Raw genomic sequence first — 18,458 nt, 5'->3', positions numbered from 1 at the left:
ACAATGAAATTTGCTCCTTCACAAGACAAAAGTGTTAGAAAATATTAATTAAAGGAAGAATTAATATGAATAAAATCAATTTGGGGAGAAAATATAGGATTATTTTCTTTGTCGTAAAAACATAAATTTAGAAATGAAAATGGCTTTATGTTGCATTGTTATATAAATTCTATTGCAGCTCCTGCTATGGAAGAAAATGAGACATATTTTAATTTGAACATTCATGTTATATTCATAATACCACAGGAAAATAAATCTATAAACTAATTCAATCATTAAATTTAGAGTGAGTGCCTATATAAATTGACTCTGCTATGATTTCCTTTATTCCACATTTCCAAATTCTACATTTTTATCCATCTTTTTCTCAGCTGTTCTAATTTCAGAATAAAGCTAAGACATTAACTTATGTTCACAAAAACAACCAAAAAAGAGCCAAACCCACTGATTATCTCTTTCTGTTTCCCACTCCAACACTCCATATCTTTAGTTTTTCCATAGTTTACTGGCTCCTTTCCTATTGTTAAAAAGCTAACTATGTTAACTACTGTCAACACATCTACTCAATCTTCTTGAGAAGATCATATTTCACACATTCTATCTGGCTGTTCACCTGTGCTTCCACTCCATTTCTCCCGATCTGGAAGAGCACCCCTAGATTGGACCATTAGAAGAAGAAAAAAACAAAAAACAAAAAACAAAACTTCCCAGGCTCTAGATGATTTAATCATTCAATATTGGAATGTTTGCCATGGACTGAGATGTAAAGGTGCACACTAACTAGTCTACTATAGCTAAATAGCTAATAAGCGCTAATAAGCAAATCAAGCTTCAGTCAATAAATTATTTGTGTCAGATGATAAGCTCTCAAGATATAAAGATGAAAAATCAAGCAATGTTAGGCTCAGGGAATTTATATTCCAGAAGTATTGCAGATAATACATAAGAAGGTATATACAGAATGAATACAGTAAAGTTTGGAGAGGGAGAGGAAAGGCAATGAAAGCAGGGAGAAACTATAGTATCCATACAGAAAGTGGTGCTTGAATTCAGTCTGCAAGAAACCAGAAATTCTAAGAGATGGAGGTGAGGAATGGGAGAGAACTAATACAAAGGTACAAAGAGCAGAAAATGAATGTCACATGTGCAGAATACTAAGAAGGCCGGCAGGGCTGGGTCACAAAGTATATGAAGGACAGTAATTGATCATGGGTCAGAATGGTAAAGAGTGAGGGGGGTGGTAAAGATATATTTGATAGGAGAAGTAACAGGGAACCAAAACAGGGAAGGAGAGGAGGACATAGAGGTAGAGAGAAATGAAGAAAGGAAGGAAAGGGGAGGGAAGGAGGCAACAGGAAAAAGCGACAGAAACAGAAAAAGAAAATGTAGGAGTGAAATGTTCTGACTTTTTTTTCTTTAAAAAAAAAAATCACTTTGGTGATAGACATAGAGATGGTCTGAAGTGGGAAGAGACCAAAAAGGTCATTGCAATAGTCCAGGAAAGATCTGACAAGGGCATTTCCTGGCTAACTAGAAGGATGATGGTACCTTTGACAGAAACAGACCAAGTTTGGAAGAGGAAGGGAATTTGAGGGAAAAAATTATGAGTTCTGTTTTCAATATACTGACTTTGAGAAGTTTTAAAGAAATCCAGTTTCAAATGTTTAACAAGGCTGCCATTTTTGTAGAAACAGAACTTAAGACAGAGATAAGAGATGCTTTTAAAGATCTGGAAATCACCTCATAAATATGACAGCTGATGAGATGAGGTAAGATAGTATTAGAAGGAAAGCACAGAGCCCCAGAAAAAAAAAAAAAAAAACAGATTAGTGGGTGTGGCCTAGAAGGAGATCCAGCAAGAGATTGAGAAGGAACAGAGTGGTGGGAGGAGAACAAGGTGAAAATCGGGCCATGACAATCAGAGGAGAGATCAAGTGTTCAAAGCTGCTATTTCTGTGTATGCCTTAGTAGTCCCTGTCCTTGAGGTTCAAAACCCTAGAGCTATATGGGACTCTTCCCTCTCCTCCCCCCACCCCCCAATATCTAAAAAGTCTCAAAATCTTGCAGATTCTATCACCACATTCCTGCCCTCATTCTCCTAATCCCTTTCTCATTACCACATCCTAGTCTAGGTCCTAATCATTTCTCACACAGACTATTCTAATAGGCTTTTAAATTCATCCTCCCATTTTCAATTCTTCTTTTCTCCAATTATGAAGTGCCAAAACAAGCTTTCCAAGTCACATAACGCCTCTACTACTCAAAAAGCTTCAGTAATGCTGTTAATCTACAACTGATGATTCTACAGAATTTGGCTTTTCACCTCATTCTCCTTCACAATTAAATGATTTTTACCCCCTTTGTCTTTTGGTTTTTGTTTGTTTGTTTGTTTTGTTTTGGTTGTTTTTTTTTTTTTTTTTTTTGGGGGGGGGAGTTGGTTACATTTTAAGTTCCAAAATGCATTCAATGTTACCAACTGGATGATACGTGTATTTCAAGCTCAACTCACTATTTTCAATTTTCATGGTTTTGAACAAGTAATTCTCCAGAAATTAACATGCATTTTATTGAGAGTCTAACATGTGCCATGCATCAGGCTGAATCCTGAGAACAGTATAAAGATACAAGTTGAACAATTCAAGCCCCCCCGAACCTTGCATTTTAACAAAAGAAACAAACATATTTTATACATTACAAGTACATACAAAAGAGTCACAAGATAATGGGGAGAGGTTACATATCCTACATTGTTGGAATACATGGGAGAGCTGCTGAAATACAGGGGAGCCACCATTTTTCAAGGATTTAAAATTTCCTTTCTTTTGTTTATTTCTTTGTTCTAGACTTTTAAAAACTAAATGACCACTCTGTTAAGGGCTATAAATATTTTCAATGAATCAGAGGGAGAATAGGCTCACAAACGAATTAGATAAATAAAAATAATTTTCAGCCTCTCCTTGTAATCATCTGTTATGAGCCCTATTCCAATGAGTGGCTTCTTAATGGCTGTCTGCAAAGTAACTCATCTCTAAATTATGAATCTGTTTATGCCTTCACTTTTGCTTGGTGTATCATGTTGCATTTATTCATGCATTCCTCTCTGGTTCCCTTCTGGTATGGTGCAACTCTTAGAAATGCTATAGTTGTAACCCCAAGGCTGCCAAGTCTTGGGGATGACGTAGAGCAGATCTGAATTCTCTTAGTTTAGGAATGATGTATCTCTGTTTTTAGATTATCTTGCCCAGGTCACTTGCACAGCCAGGTAGAGTCAAAAAAAAAAAAAAATTCTTGGCCGTTAAGATACCAGCCTACTGATCAGTGATAATGGGGTTCATGGAGCTAATGAGCATCAATAATGAAGTGCTTAAAGTTAAAGCCGGCAGAGTACAAAACTGGATTCCCATTATTTGACTTAGTGATGCTTCAGGCCTAAAGAATGGGACCAGGTGAAGATTCCTCAGAGACTGTGAATAGAGGAGGCCTTAGTAGACCCTAGGCCTAAGTTTTGGGAAGTCCCTGGATCCCTATTCTCAGAGGACCACAGGGAAGAAAAGGTCCTAGAGGTGTAAGCTTCAGGAAGTCCCATGACCTACAGGAAGCAGACAGCATTGCTGGCCATTAGTCAATGATCAATTCCTTTTCAGTTCAACCAATGAATTAAAAAATTAAAGGAAGGGGGGTTGTACCCACATCTTTTTTGCTATTTAACCCATTTTGGGGTTTTAAGTTGGAGCGTTGGAGTATTCCTCACAAGGACCAAATAAAAGCTTTCTGTTTATATCTGGAGATGCCTCCAAGTAGTCAATTTGGGTGAGGGGGGATCTAGCACCCTGTCCCACACACTCCTGAAAGTGAATCCCATCCCATGTAAACTATAAATAGGACTCCTTTAACAATCTGACCACTCCTCAACTTCACCTCCAAGCCACATAATTAGCATTTCAGTGACAACGAAATCACCTCGTTTCTCTCACTTTCCCTAATAAAAATAACTGCTTGTTCCCTGCTTACTAGTTAGCTCCTTTTTGGAACACATCCCACTGGTAACAGCACCACCATTATAATAAACTTCGACCCTTGATTTGGAGATTTGATTAGCATGCAAATTCTTCTGAAATACTTCATAATATGGGTCTTGAACTTTGACATTTTTGGGGTTCCAAAATCCCACACTGTAAACACAGCCTATACGGTCCAGTTTTGCTACAGTATCCATTCACAAAGAAATGGAGTCAATCTTTTATAAATGTCTACTCTGAGCCAGACCCTGTGCTAAGTGCTGGGGGCCACAAAGGAAAGAAAGAAGGGCTCATAGTCTAATGTGGGAACCAACATGACAAACAGCTATAAGACAGAATGAACCAAAGTGATCTCAGTGAGAAAACACTAAAGAAAGTGAGATCTTAGCAAGAACTTGAAAGAAATCTAAGAACCCAGGAAACATGGAAGAGAATTCTAGACATGGGGACCAGAGCAAGTGGAAAGACATGGGTTGGGAGATGGATGTTATGTGCCAAGAACAGCAAGACCAGAACTACTAGATTTTGGAGTATGTGGGAGTGAGGTGTAGGAACTCTGGAGAGGTAATAAAGAACCAGGTGAGAATAGGATTTAAAATTAAATGTGATCTTGTAGGTAATCTCGAGCTACTGGAGTTTGCTGAATGGAGGTGATAAGGTCAGACCCAGACTTTAGGAAGATCAATTTGGAAGCCAGAAGAAAGTGGGGTGAGTCTTCAGGCAAGAAGACCAATCAGTAGGCAACTGTTATAGTGCAGGTACCAGGGTCTGAAGGTCTAGATGATGGAGGTGGCAGTGCCAAAAAAGAGAAAGTGGCCATCTGGCTGAGATATTATGAAGGGACAACCATGGAACTCCCATCTGATAGGATATGGGAAGGGCAAAGGGCAACTCCCAATCTAATGGGGGAGAGACAACAAGTAAACAAATATGTACAAACTAAACTAAGCAGAGAATAGATGGGATGTAATTATGAGAGAGAAGGCAGCACAAAGAAGAGAGGTTCCAGTAATGGATATAAAAGATAGGGGTGGGGGATCAGAATGGAGAAGGGAGAGCTTTAGGTGTGAAGGGTGGCCAAGGAAAACACCAGACTTCACTGAAGGGAGGGTTTTGTTAGTGGGACAGCAGAGAGGCCAGAATTCCTGGGTTAAGGAACATCTGGCAGGAACCTGGGAAGGAGGGTCAGGGTCAGGGAGCACTGCGAGTGCCAAGCACAGGGCTAGGGGGAGGAGGGAGGAGGGATTCGAAGTCTCTTTTTGGTGGCTGAACACAAGGCAGACTGTATGGTGAGGACCTACTGCCTCCTTCCGACCTGAGTGCATTCTGGTCTGCGCCAAGACCCCCCAGAGACTGCCAAGAAGGGAGAGGTGAAAGCCAGACCTTGGTGGGGAGCCCAGGAGCCGAAGGGGACTCTCCAGGGCAGCAGGGAAGTGAGGAAGAGGAAAGGGTGTAGGGGGAAAGCCACTGACTTCTGTTTTAGACTGCTTTTTCCATCTAAGATTTGGGTAGGGGGGCTATTCAGGAATCAGGAAAGAAGAAATATTCTAAGTGACATGTTCCCAAGTTTATACAATACTGCATTCTTCCGTTTAATTGTTTTGTATTCCTGTCTTGTGTGTTTCTATGATCTGTTTCTAATTTTTAATGAGTATCGAGAATTTGATGATTTTCTGCGTTAGAGTAAAACTTTAAAGTTAGCTGTGCTACTCCATTATTCCTTCCCTCCTCCCCCTCCAATATATTTCTTAAAGTTCTAAACCTTTTTATTATAGCAAATGAATTTTTAATTTATTTTGTGTATTTGCGTACCCCTATTAGGTGATTAGCTCCTATATGCAGTTAAGTCTGTAAATGAATGTAAGTAGCACTGTTATTTTTATTATGTTGGGAAGGCCCAGCCAAGAGTACTAACTATCCCTCCAAATATTTAAATGATTATTTCCTTAGAGTGCTTCTAATTATATTTGTCTCAAGTATATATTGGAAGATTAACTACCACATATTTTATGGATTGTATTTTGTAGTTAACTATATGGGAATCTGATCCCTTCTATTATTTCCTCATCAAGGTTATAAAATCATAACTTAAACTTTATAAAATACTCATGATTTTTTGTGAATTTACTTTGTTTACAGTTACTTTAATAAAGTTATTGTCTAAATTAATTTCTTTGCTGATCCTCTGGGATTATCTAAATAAAAAATACATCAGGGGTGGCAGCTAGGTGGCACAGTGGATAGAGCAACAGTCAGAAGGACCTAAGTTTAAATATGGTCTCACACTTAACACTGCCTAGCTGTATGACTCTAGGCAAGTCACTTAATCCCAATTGCCTCAGCAAAAAACCAAAAAACATCACAATGCGAAGGAAGTTTTGTTTTACTCTTTGCCTGCATTTAGGCCTTTCTTTTTTTTTTCTTTTTCTTTTTTTTTTTATGATAGTATTTTGAGCACTATTTCAAATAACAATAGGTAAGGGAGGGGGAGTCCCTGACATTCATATGCTTATTGAAAAAGCATCGTGCTTTCCTCATAATACATTATACATAATAACATAATAATACGTTAAAATTAGGATGTTATCTATTAAAACATTGCATAGTAAACTATTTAACAATAAAATTATATAAAAGTAAATCTACTTACTTCAGTGTCTCAGCGAGGAAGAAGCTCTGCTGTACATCATCATATGCAGGAGCAGAAGAATATACATCCTTGATCCCAGAAAATCCACCTCTGACTCGACAATACTTTTCAATAGCCTATTTTTGATATAAAAGGAGAAAAAATTTTCCACAAATTTGAGATATGAGGGGTCAACTTCAACTAATCACAATATGCTAAGAGATAAGATAAATGAAAGATTTCTAATCAAATTTCAACAATGAAAAGCAATAACTGATTCACCTTCCTTATAGTGCAATATGTTTAACTTTTTAAAGAAATTCCCTATTTCTTCTCCACAGTGGTTTTTTGCTATTCTAAATCCAATAACATCATTATCTCATTAATTCTAACAAGTTAAGGCTAATACAATTGCTTGCATAAATTGCTGCTAAAACTCTTCAAAGGTACCGTCTCAAAATGTTGAAGATTTTCAGAGAGCAAGGTTGCCTTACTTTTCTATTTCAATCTCCAGAATTAGTCCAGTGTTTTGCAAATAGTAAGCACTTAATAATTGCTTCATTCATTCGCATAGGAATTTTAATAAATAAATTAAAATGATCTAAAGTTAGCATGTCAACTGTAAAACAAAATGGAGATTCTGGAGAGCTTAAATGTTTGTTTTTGAAAGTTCCAAATACTCCTCATTTTTGTTTTTATATACTGTTTGACATCTAAAGTCTTTCTTAATCTGTCTTCCACACTCCCTTCCAGTCTCCTTACACTTTACATATCCCCACCCACAAGTACTCTATAATTCAGTGACATTGGCTTCCTTTTTATTTCTAACAAAACATAACACACACACACACACACACACACACACACACACACACACTCCAAGACATCATATCTACCAACTCTTAAGTGTTTCTCCTGATTGTCCTTTAATCCTAGAATGCTTTTTCTAGTCATCTCAAGCTCCTAGCTTCCTTCAAGTCCCAGCCAAAATGCCAGCCTTTATAAGAAGCCTTTCCCAATCTTTCTTAATTCCCAGTGCTGAACACTTCCAATTTATCCTATTTGTAGCTTGACTGTCCAAAGTTGTTTGCATATTGTTTCCCCATTGGAAGCAAGGACAATTCTTTGCCTGCCTTCTTTTGAATTTCTAATGCTTAGCACAGTGCCGATCATACAGCAGTCAATCAATAACTACTTTTCTCTTCTCTCTTCCCTTCACCTTCAGGAAAACACTGACGTGGAGTTCAAGCTCATCTAAAAAGCACGGCACAAGAACATAACAAGTAATAAATAGCACCTCACAAATCAGGGGTAACGGACCGCTAAACAAACCTGGCATAAAATCTGATAAAACCAGATCATCCTAAGAATATTTACAGATGAAAACGGGAAGACAAGAAATGGACACAAAGACAAATGTCTGCATTTCTATAGTACTTTATTCTCAAAATTGATGACAGTTAAATCATCAGAGCAGAATTCTTATGTATGAGGATGTGTTAACTGGAACTTAAGAAGACATCACAAAAAGGAGTCAAACTTGACCAAGCACATAGAAAAGACATCTCTACTGGAAGTGACAACTCTGAAGGCAGAAGGGGGCTGACTTTTCAAGGTATCTCAAGAGGGAAGGATAACAAAAGAATGGAGAAAACAAAAACAAAAATGTTGATGTTGATGTTGACTAAATAAAAAAGTAACCAAAAAGACATTATGCAAACCTAAATTACTTATTTATTTTCTCTATAAAATCTTTATGAGAACTGATACATACAGTTAAGATCATATAAGTTCCCTTCATAAATACAACCACAGAGATAAATTTTCCTCATGATTTAGAGTCATGGCTGCCACAGGCTTTCACTACATTCATTTAAGTTTTCTAACCAGCCCAAAATGGGGATTCCCTATTGTTTGCAAATGCCATTCTGAGTACATCAAGAACCATACTATAAAGTTTTACTAAATGAGAACTATAATGCCTCAAAAGAGTGCCAAGCAAATCAGAAAGAAAAAAAATGACATCATAAAGATAAAAAAGACATTGAACAGATTACGACATGTAAATTGGATGACTCAGCTCACTGAGTGTTAACTTTATCAAAGTAAAGCTTGGATGGGCACTGTACGATGGACAATGAATAAGTCCTTGAACCTTCCAATTACCTATAGAATGCCTCTCAATTTACCTGAACTCATTCTCTGGTAGCTAACATAATACTTCTCTTCTCACTCTTCAAAAAAAGGGGCACCTGAATGCCAAAGGACAAAAGCCCTTTGACTCTTTCTGTCCACTTCATCATTCAATCCAGCACAACTCAAACCTCCCCACTTTAATACCTCATGCTAAATATACTTGCTACTTCCAGGGTACTGTCCTGCAACTCCTACTCTACAATGAACAAATTTCATTTCAGAATTATTTCTCATATACTCCCATCTTCTTGACTCATTGTGACCTGCCTCCCTCACAAGAATGTGCATTTCTGACCATCCTTTTTCGTACTGGTTGAATTTTCTCTCAAACAATTTAGTGGTTCCAGTGGATGTTCCTTCTCATTGCTACTTCTAGAAACAATCTCTCCATCCATCACACTTGGCAACCTCTTCTTTCCTATTTTTCCTATTTAAATTTATCATCTAAAATTCTCATTCTGGTGGCCAGTATATCTTTGCACCCCAGGTCATTTCCCCTCCTTTCTCAAGGAAATCAGAGACTGTCTCTCTCTCTCTCTCAATGACTACCCTTATTATGAAACATATGTTTTTCAAAGATATTAACTTCTCCATTACACAATCTACAAGCTGAACCAGCTCTCCTACTTCACCTTGGCTACACACAGAAATAGTTATACTTCTGACCTTATCATCACTCTGAAAGAGTTCTGATTCTGGGTTTAATCTAAAATTTCCTTATCTGTACATAATCTCTTCTTCTGACTCATTCTATATATCTGACATTTGTATGTAGCTATCTGTCAGTTGCAAATTTTATTTTTATTCCCACATGCTGTGTGTATTCATTCATATATTACTTTTCCTCCACTTACCCAGCCAATAAACAGAAGAGAAGTAGTCTGGCCATTCAATGAAAACACATACAACTCAAACACACCACTAGTATTGATAAGAAAAACAATAGGAGAGACGGGGGAAGGGAGAGAGGGGGAGAGAAGAGAAAAAGAGGAGGAGGAGGAGAGGAGGGGGAGAGAGAGGGGAGAGAGCGAGAGCGAGAGAGCAAGCACGCTGTAGAACATTTTATTTCCCAAGGTTGCATTTTTGTTATTCCATTCACCATTTTCAATTTTATGGTGCTTGACCCTATCAAGAAATAGAGTCAAGAAATGACTCTAAAACAAACCACACACTTGATTAAAACTCACTTATTGGGCTTCCTTAGTAGTTCTGAATTTTTTCCCCAACTTCATGAGGCAGAGAACAGTTAGTGTGTCTAAAAATTCTTCTATTCTTTTTCAAATGACATTAAAATTGTTCAGAGAGGGAGAAGTTTGGACCCTTTAACAACATTTTCTGGTAAGAAGCAACTTTCAAATGGCACAATTTAATTAAATCCTTTCAATGTTAATTAGCAATTCATTCGGAAGAAGACAGATATTTGGAAAAATCAGAAGTATATATGAAGAAAACAGAAACTACCTATTCTAGTAATTCAGTCACTTAGGTAACCATCTCTTTCATGGATGATGGATAGGTGAGTTCTTAAGATACACAAAAAGAAGGGAAGAAGTAAATCTATGAGCTTTTTGGAATATATTTATCCCATAAGGAGAAGCATGCTGGTAAATCCAAGTTGGATAATTAAATAAATGATACATATAATTGAATACAATACATTCTGTAAGAATAAAAGTACAATTTGAATAGAAACCCAAGATTTACGATGCCTTTGTTACACATTATCTGTTGACTTGTTAGCATCCATATTTTAGGTTTGCACTAAATATAGTAGTTATTCATTGTTAAGAGTGAGATTCAAAATCACATCCTTCTTAACTTCCATTACAGGTAATGCTTCCTTAGCCAACTAGGAAAAGCAGGTTAGATTAAATCAAATTTAAATCTACAACTTATATACTATAACATACTCAAAATAAATACATCATAAAAAAAAAAATGAGAACTACCAGATCTATTACTTTTCATAGTCTGTGGTTATAAAGAAAGTTCTTAAACAAAAAAGAAATAGAGATAATAACAAAAGATAAAATATGTAATTTTTATTAGATGAAATTGAAAATCTTTTTATATATTCAAGATCAATGCATTTAGGATGAGAATTCAATTGAAGAAAAAAAAATATTTGCATCAAATCTTTCTAAAGAAGGTATAATGTCTGAGATTTGATTTAAAAAAAATATGTGGAAGTAATACAAATTTGTATGATTAAAAGACATTTCCCTATGCAAAGGGAATACATATCCTGTAAAGGATATGAACTAAAAATTCTCAAAAGAACTGACAAATCAAGAATGACATTAAAAAAAATCTTTAAAATCAATCTCAATAACAGAAAAACACTACAACAACTTGAAGTTTCACCTTATACATAGCAAATTGGCAAAAATGTCAAAAGATGAGAATCATCTTGGGGTTTAGATAAGAGACTTATGAAGAGATTGAACCATTTTGAAATGCAATCTGAAATTATGATAAAAGAAAGATGAAATGGTCCATATTTGATTCAGGGATCCTACTGCTAGACAAATAACCCAAGGAGTTCAAAGCTACAGGGCTTGGGAGGGCGGAGGTAGCACACACGCCTGAGAGATGTTTATATACATGATATTATGCATAGCAGTACTTTTTATAAGAGCAAAGATCTAGAAACAAAGTAGTTATTGACTAGCTGAAACTATAAACAAATTATGGTTCATGAATATAAGAAATTCAGAGACAAATAGAAAGAGTTATATGACTGTTACAGAATGAAGTAACTAGAGCTAGGAAAACAAGATACAAAAATGAAAAGAATAAAAAAAAAAAAAAACACAAAAAAACCGTCATATAATTATAACAGAAATTTCGTCCTGGAAAAACAGTTAGGTGTACCTCCCTCCCTTTACTGTGGAAGTGGGGAAAAACAATGAATTAAACATATAACATTGGTTGGTCTTGGTCTTTTTCTCTTCAGTTTTTTATTCAGTTTTTTAGTCATGAAAGACACTTATTAAGGAACAGAAGAGGGAAATTAGAAATGAAAGTCAAATGATTTTATATTTAAAAAATAGGGAAAACGAGAATTTATGTCACCATATCTCGTTCTAGTTCTTTGTTAAGTGGGCTCCTTGGTATAGATGATCAAGATTTTCTTGGCTGGGGAGAAATGTAACACTTGAGATGGGAGATTCCTAAATTGATAGGGGGCTGTAAGTGTACTGTAATTAGCCAGAGCTGTAATAAAGACATAGCTTGTTGAGCTGAGGGAATGAAATGGTGTAAATAGTACCTTTCACAAAACTAGAAAGAGTCAGAACTGGAGCTGAGCAAAGACATATGGTTTAGGGTAAGCTAGAAGGATTTAATACCAGGTACGTAACAAAGAGACAATTTCTTAAGGCAAAATTGCCTGGCTTCAGGAGACTAGCCACCTCCTCATGCTTAAAATCAATCTACCATAGCTGGCCACATCCCAAAACATCCTCTCTTACAAACAACTTTCTCTAAGTAAGCTAACACGAATTTTTACTACCCTGGAATATCAGTTACTTCATCCGTTAAATGAAGACAGATCTTTTAGACACTAACCAGAAAAGCTTACTGTGGAAGGGCTTCATTTCTTCTTAACATTTTAGTTTCGTTTAGTTTTTTACTTACCTCAGTTGCCTCCCAGCCCCACTGCCTGTATTTGGGGTCATGAGTGAATCTCCACATGTACCAGTAAGTTTCAATTACTTCTGGGCGGAGAATGTAATACTTTTCATTCTGTCGTACAGCTACGGCCTCTGCACCACCATCAAATTTGAAAGCTTCAGGGCCCAATTTTAACACTATAAAGAAACAAATAAATAAGATAAATGAACAAGGACTTTGTCAGGGCATTTTCTTTTTAAAAGGACATTAAATATGAAGAGGAGATCCTGTAAAACATGTCTTTAACAGAAAGTAAATCTAGTTTTTGATTCTCTTTTTAGAACAGCTATTAAAGTTTAAAAATGGACTAAGATTTTTAGGACACACTATATAATTGTGTTTCTCTTGAATAATTCATCCCAACACAGTGGTAAATCTACGTATGACAGACATAAGTGATCTTTTTTGGAAAAAAAAAAACATAATACAATGAATGTACTTTCGATTTTATTCCCAATAAAGAATACTTTTTGATTCATCCTACCTAAAAGAAAAAATTTTATTTTGCCTTTTTAAAATGGGGAGAAAGACAAAGACTCAAATAGATTATTAGTTTCTTATTTAATACAAATGAATGGGGAAACATTATAGATGTTAGAACTTAAAATTTTATTTTAAGGCTCCCTAATTTTCATTTAAAATCAATGTTCTACAAGAAACAGTGTATTTTACAAAATAAAAAAGTTTAGAAACCTTTAGATACAATTTTTTTTTTTGAACGAGGCTATAAAAATTACCTGATTACCACAGCATAAGGTCTAAACCATTTTTAGGAGCTTGAACCAGGGACCAAATTATCTTTAAATTAAGAATTCCATCAGCAAAATTCTAAACAAATGGCAACATTCTCATCTTTTAAGATAAATTGTACCAGCTACTGAGAAACAGAAAACTGCATAAAGAGACAACGAATTTTTTTTCCATATCTCCCAATTCCATCTTTTAGGCCAATCCTCCATTAGTATCTATTTGAATATGAGCTGAAACCTGCAGCTTCTTCTGTGTCTTTTTAATCATAGCATTCAGAAGAGAGCTGTTAATTTAGTACATCTATTTCTTACTTCTTCCATCAAATGGAAGACTTTTCCTATATATTGGGGGAAAGTCTCTCTCTAGAAAAGAAATGACAAGCATCAGCTGATGTAATGACAAAAGAATGTCATAGTAGAAAGACCACTGATCCTCTTTTATCTCTGTATCCTCCCATTTGGTGATCAAATTGGCTCCTATGTCTAACATTATCTCTCTGCAAAAGAATCTCAACTCTACATAACAAATTATTGCATCTCTCTGGAGTGCCTGCCCCATATTTGACATGTCAAACTAGAATGCTCACAGATCTTAGATTCAGCATAAATAACTCATTGTCTTTCCCTCCAAATCTAACCCTCTTCTCCACCTTCCTACTTATGTTTCAGAAACTGTTAACTCATCTAGCCACTTGTGTGTGTACCTTTAGAATCAATCATCTTTGATTCTTAATTCTCAGTCAACTCACACATCCAGTTAATTATCAAGTTTTGTCAATTCGACCTCTACCATATCTACTGCATCTATTACCTCCACTTTATGGTCACAACCACCATCCTGGTTCAGACTCTGAACACCACAATCTAGATTATGGTATAGATATTTCTAAGGCATGGGTCTGACAAAGTCAAAAGCACTCTCCTATTCAGTAAAGTAGTGCTTCCCAATTACTTTTAGCATGAAATACAAATCTCTGTTATGGAATTTTAAGTTTTCTACAACCTATTTCCTACCTACCTTTTTAGGCTTATTTTATTTTATTCTTTCTTTTCATGCATTCTTCAGTCTAGCCAAATTGACTTTCTTGTTCTCTCTTACACATAGCATTCCTTTTCCCACTTCTGTGAATTTATACCATACTAAATTCCACGCCTAGAATGCAGTCCCTCTTCACTCTAATTGTTAGAATCTCTGGTTTTTTTCCAACTATCAAATGAAAAAGTACTAATTTGTTCTTAAAGAGTACATACTTCTAAATTGGATAAGACAATATATAAAAATGTAAATGAAATTTACTGAACAGATAAGATAATTTCAGAAGTCCTAATGGTATAGGAGAGTAGAGGAAAGGAAGTATCAAGGCCCAGAATTCCTTGGGTCATATCAGTCGGCAGAGGACAATGCCATGGGTAATAATCACTATCTTTTAATAACAGACTCTAGAATGTTTTCGAGAAATTAAAAGGTAAACTAACTAATGTATAATTCTTAATTTGCATTCAATTCAAGTGCTACCATCAAAATGAGGTCTTTTATATTCCTAATGGCTACAAGTACCTCAAATTACTAGTCACCAAATTACATTTTTATTTCATATATATTCACATGCATACATGTTATTTACTAAAAAAAGAAACTAAGCTTCCTAAGGACAGGAGCATTTTTTTTTGGGAGGGGGGGGAGAAAGAGAGAGGGGTATTTTTCCATCATTAGCACCAGTAGGAATTTAACAAATGCTTATTGATTAATCAACAGAATGAATTCTAGAAGGAAACACAGCACTAAAGTATATATTGGAGTAGAATGTCTAGTTTGGATAACAGCAAGCAAGCTCCAAAGGCTGCAGATTAATAGAAAATAAGCACAGAAAGGTGGTCTGGTGACAGATGGTGATGGGCTTTAAAAGTCACCCATGGAGTCGGAACACAAGCACACTTAAGCTTTTCTTCAAATGGGCCCAGAAACAAAAATAGTACTATAGATATAAGTTTACAGGGCAGAGTACATACAGAGGGACTCTTTAATCCTTTGTGAGGTCCAAGACTTTTGGCTATAACTCACACAGAACTTAAACCAAAAACTCTGGAGTCTTTTTAGAATCGTTGTCTACGTAACCTTCCTCCATCTTTTAATTGTGAAGTAATTTTCATTTATCCTTACTGAATACCAGCCTAATATCGTATTCAATCTAATGCTTTACCCTGTAAGAATTTTTTTAGTTTTGGACTGTCATTCAATATTACCTGACTTCTTTGTTTTATATTATCATCAATGTCATAGCCAGTATTCATTTACTCCTTTATCCAAGTTATCACCAATTATGCTCTGCATGACTCTCTTGAGTCTAACCATTAAACTACTTTTGAATCCATATGACTATTATCTTGTCTATCTCTCTCAAGGATTGCACAAGAAACTCTTAAGTTACCCATATAAATTGTATCTAAAGCATTTCCTTTATCTACTACTTTGGCAGCTCTAACAAAACAGAAAATAAATGATTTTGGAATCAACTGTTCTTGATGAAATCAGGCTACTCTTTGTGATCATCACTTTCTTTTCTTTAATATAAGTTCAGTAGCCACCTTTTGATAACAGGTTTTAGAATTTCTGCCACGAATTAAAATCAAGCTCACTGACACATAGTTCAAAGAGCATTTCCTCCCCATTTTGGAAAACTTAGGACACTAATTGCTTTCCTTTACTCTGACAGTATTTCTTTTCTGGACAGTGACTCAACTTGCCAATTTTTTGGTACTTGAAGGTGCCTTCATTGAGCAAGTTGATAAACACACTAAGGCCAGCCAAGTGTGTTTTTACTCTCCTTACTTTGATCTTCAGTACTGTGTTTTCCAATTAAAATGTGTCCAGAAGTTCACAGAATCCAAAAAGGAGCCAGTAGTAAAATCTATGGCCTCAAACATTGATCCAGAAATGCACCAGATATATAGTAAACAAGCAAAATTAACTGGAGATCTTAATATAAAGAGGTCCTAAAACTCAGAATTGATTGTTGGTGAAATGAAACCCATGACTGGACTTTGGTTCTGGAAGGGTAAGATCAATTCAAAGAAACAGGATGAGGAGGAGATGGGAAATAGCACTGAAACATGAGAAAATGATGTGTATGAAGCTATTTGTTCCTGTTTTCTCAGTCAGATGACAGAATCAGAAGCAAATAAGGAGGAACCTCCTGTCTTCCTAGTCACTATGAGGAAAAATCCAACCCTTTCACTGATTCACCTTTTTTGGATTTTCCAATGAGGCGGAGAACCCTGATCTTCTGTGTGTTGGTGCTTATTATGAACTGATGATGCCCTTTTACAGTACCAACCTACTCTTTGTGTCCTCCTCTCTGTTAGCTTCCATTTCTGCTATGTCTTTTTAAGAATTTACATTGACTGTTAAGTTCCCTGCAGGTTAGTCTCTTTAGATAACCAATTAATTAATTCTTGGGAATTTCCCTTCACTCCCTGGATAACTTCAGCTGGAAAGTTTTAATCTGCTGGATCCTCCCTATCCTACTGTAAATCCTGTGAAATCTGCTCCCTCAGAAACTATGTCTAGTTTTTCTTCTATTCTGTATCACAAACCCACAAAGTATCACTTCTGTCACACATTTCAATCACAGCTGTCATCATTGTTTAGTGCAGCGAGTAATACTTCATTCTTGGTAAGACTCAAATGGCTCTAGATTAAAAAAAAATTTTTTTTGGTTTCAATTTTCAGATAATTACTGAAGAACAACCAGGAAATTAACTGCTCTCTTTTTTGGCTGAGAAAGAACTCCAGCAGATGTCTAGATAATTGAAGTTCTCCCATCATTACTCAAGTAAACCTCAGTGCCAGGCTTGCCACCTGTCTCCTGACTCCCTCATCTGTTTCCTCTCTGTAGCATGACACAATGACAAAGTCACTGTCTGATTCTTCTTCTATTGATCCATAACTAAATAGTAAATGCTTTCTCTCTCTGGTTCCTTGATTTCTTCATACAAGTTTATCTCCTCATAATATAATGCTATTTCCTACCATTCCCCTCCCCCCATATATATCCTATTTCTTTTGAATTAATTCTGCCCTTCTAGAATCATAGTCCAGTCATAGGTTTTATTACACCAAGAATCAGTTACATGTGAGTATTATTATCTATTTATGTCAAGTTCCCTAGTTTATTTTGCTTTTTTCCTATGCTTGTACATTTCTGAATCAAATTTGAGGCCAAAGTTTTTATTACTGGCTCCTTTCTTGGATTTGGTCCTCTATGAACTTCTAAATATCTCTATTATCATTTCTCCTGTTTTACTACTACACTCCATAGTATTTAGTTTGGTAAATATAAAGGTACTTTTCTTTCTTTTTTAGTTGAGAGTTCTTTTGGTTAAAAAAAAGTTCTTTAAAATGAAAATCCAAACTTTAGAAACTCCAAAAGCAAGATTTTCATATACAAAATAGACCAAAAAAAAAAAAAGGGAGGGGGGGGGAGATTGTGAATGACTGTACATGAAATTGCAAATTCTTTTAAGAATATAATATAATAAATTCAACATGTATTTGGATTAAATTTGAAGGGCATCAAAACACATTTTAACTAATCTTTGCCAGATGCATTCCATTTCTGCCTAGGAATCTATCACTTCTATATGTTGTCATAGTCCAGAAATCCAAATCCCATATGAAAATATCAATGTCTTATCGGTAAAATATTATATCCACAAAGACAGGAATCTGGGAGTATCCCACTAAAGACCTCATTTAAATTGATATTCAGATAATAATGACTACTTTTGAGGTTTGATTACTGAATGATGACAAATCCACTAGCTATTAAATTACTTAGGCTTACATCTCTCCATTTTGTCCACAAAGACAAATCTTTGCTGAAATCTAGATATAGGATGTCTATAAAATTTCTATATCTACCAACAGTTACACTGCCAAAAAAGAAAGAAAAAGCTAATTGGGCATGATTTGTTCTTGATGAAACATACTGGTTTTTTTTAGTTATAACAATCCCCTTTTCTAGATACTTATAAATCATCTCTTTCATGACAAGATCCAGAATTTTGCCCAGAAATCAGTCTATTTCTTTGGCCTATATAATACAGAGTCCATTATCCTTCTTTTTCTTAGCATCCAAGTTAACGTTTTACCTTTTCCAGTTCTACAACAAACCCCTGTGCTATGATTTT

The 18,458-nt window shown here is 35.6% G+C and overlaps 1 protein-coding gene across 1 annotated transcript in view; it reads right to left on the bottom strand.

The window, feature by feature from the left end:
• MAN1A2 (mannosidase alpha class 1A member 2) overlaps window positions 1-18,458 on the bottom strand; it is a 196,494-nt gene that overhangs the window by 9,977 nt on the left and 168,059 nt on the right. Inside the window, exons 11-12 of the mRNA XM_031967376.1 lie at window positions 12,484-12,656; window positions 6,670-6,785 (exon numbers count right to left, since the gene is read on the bottom strand). Of these exons, the coding sequence (XP_031823236.1) occupies window positions 6,670-6,785; window positions 12,484-12,656 (289 nt within the window). The remainder of the gene's footprint in view (window positions 1-6,669; window positions 6,786-12,483; window positions 12,657-18,458) is intronic.

Source organism: Sarcophilus harrisii, chromosome 4 (genome assembly GCF_902635505.1).
Source record: "Sarcophilus harrisii chromosome 4, mSarHar1.11, whole genome shotgun sequence".
Taxonomy (NCBI): Eukaryota; Metazoa; Chordata; class Mammalia; order Dasyuromorphia; family Dasyuridae; genus Sarcophilus; species Sarcophilus harrisii.
This window is presented reverse-complemented; position numbering and strand designations above follow the sequence as displayed.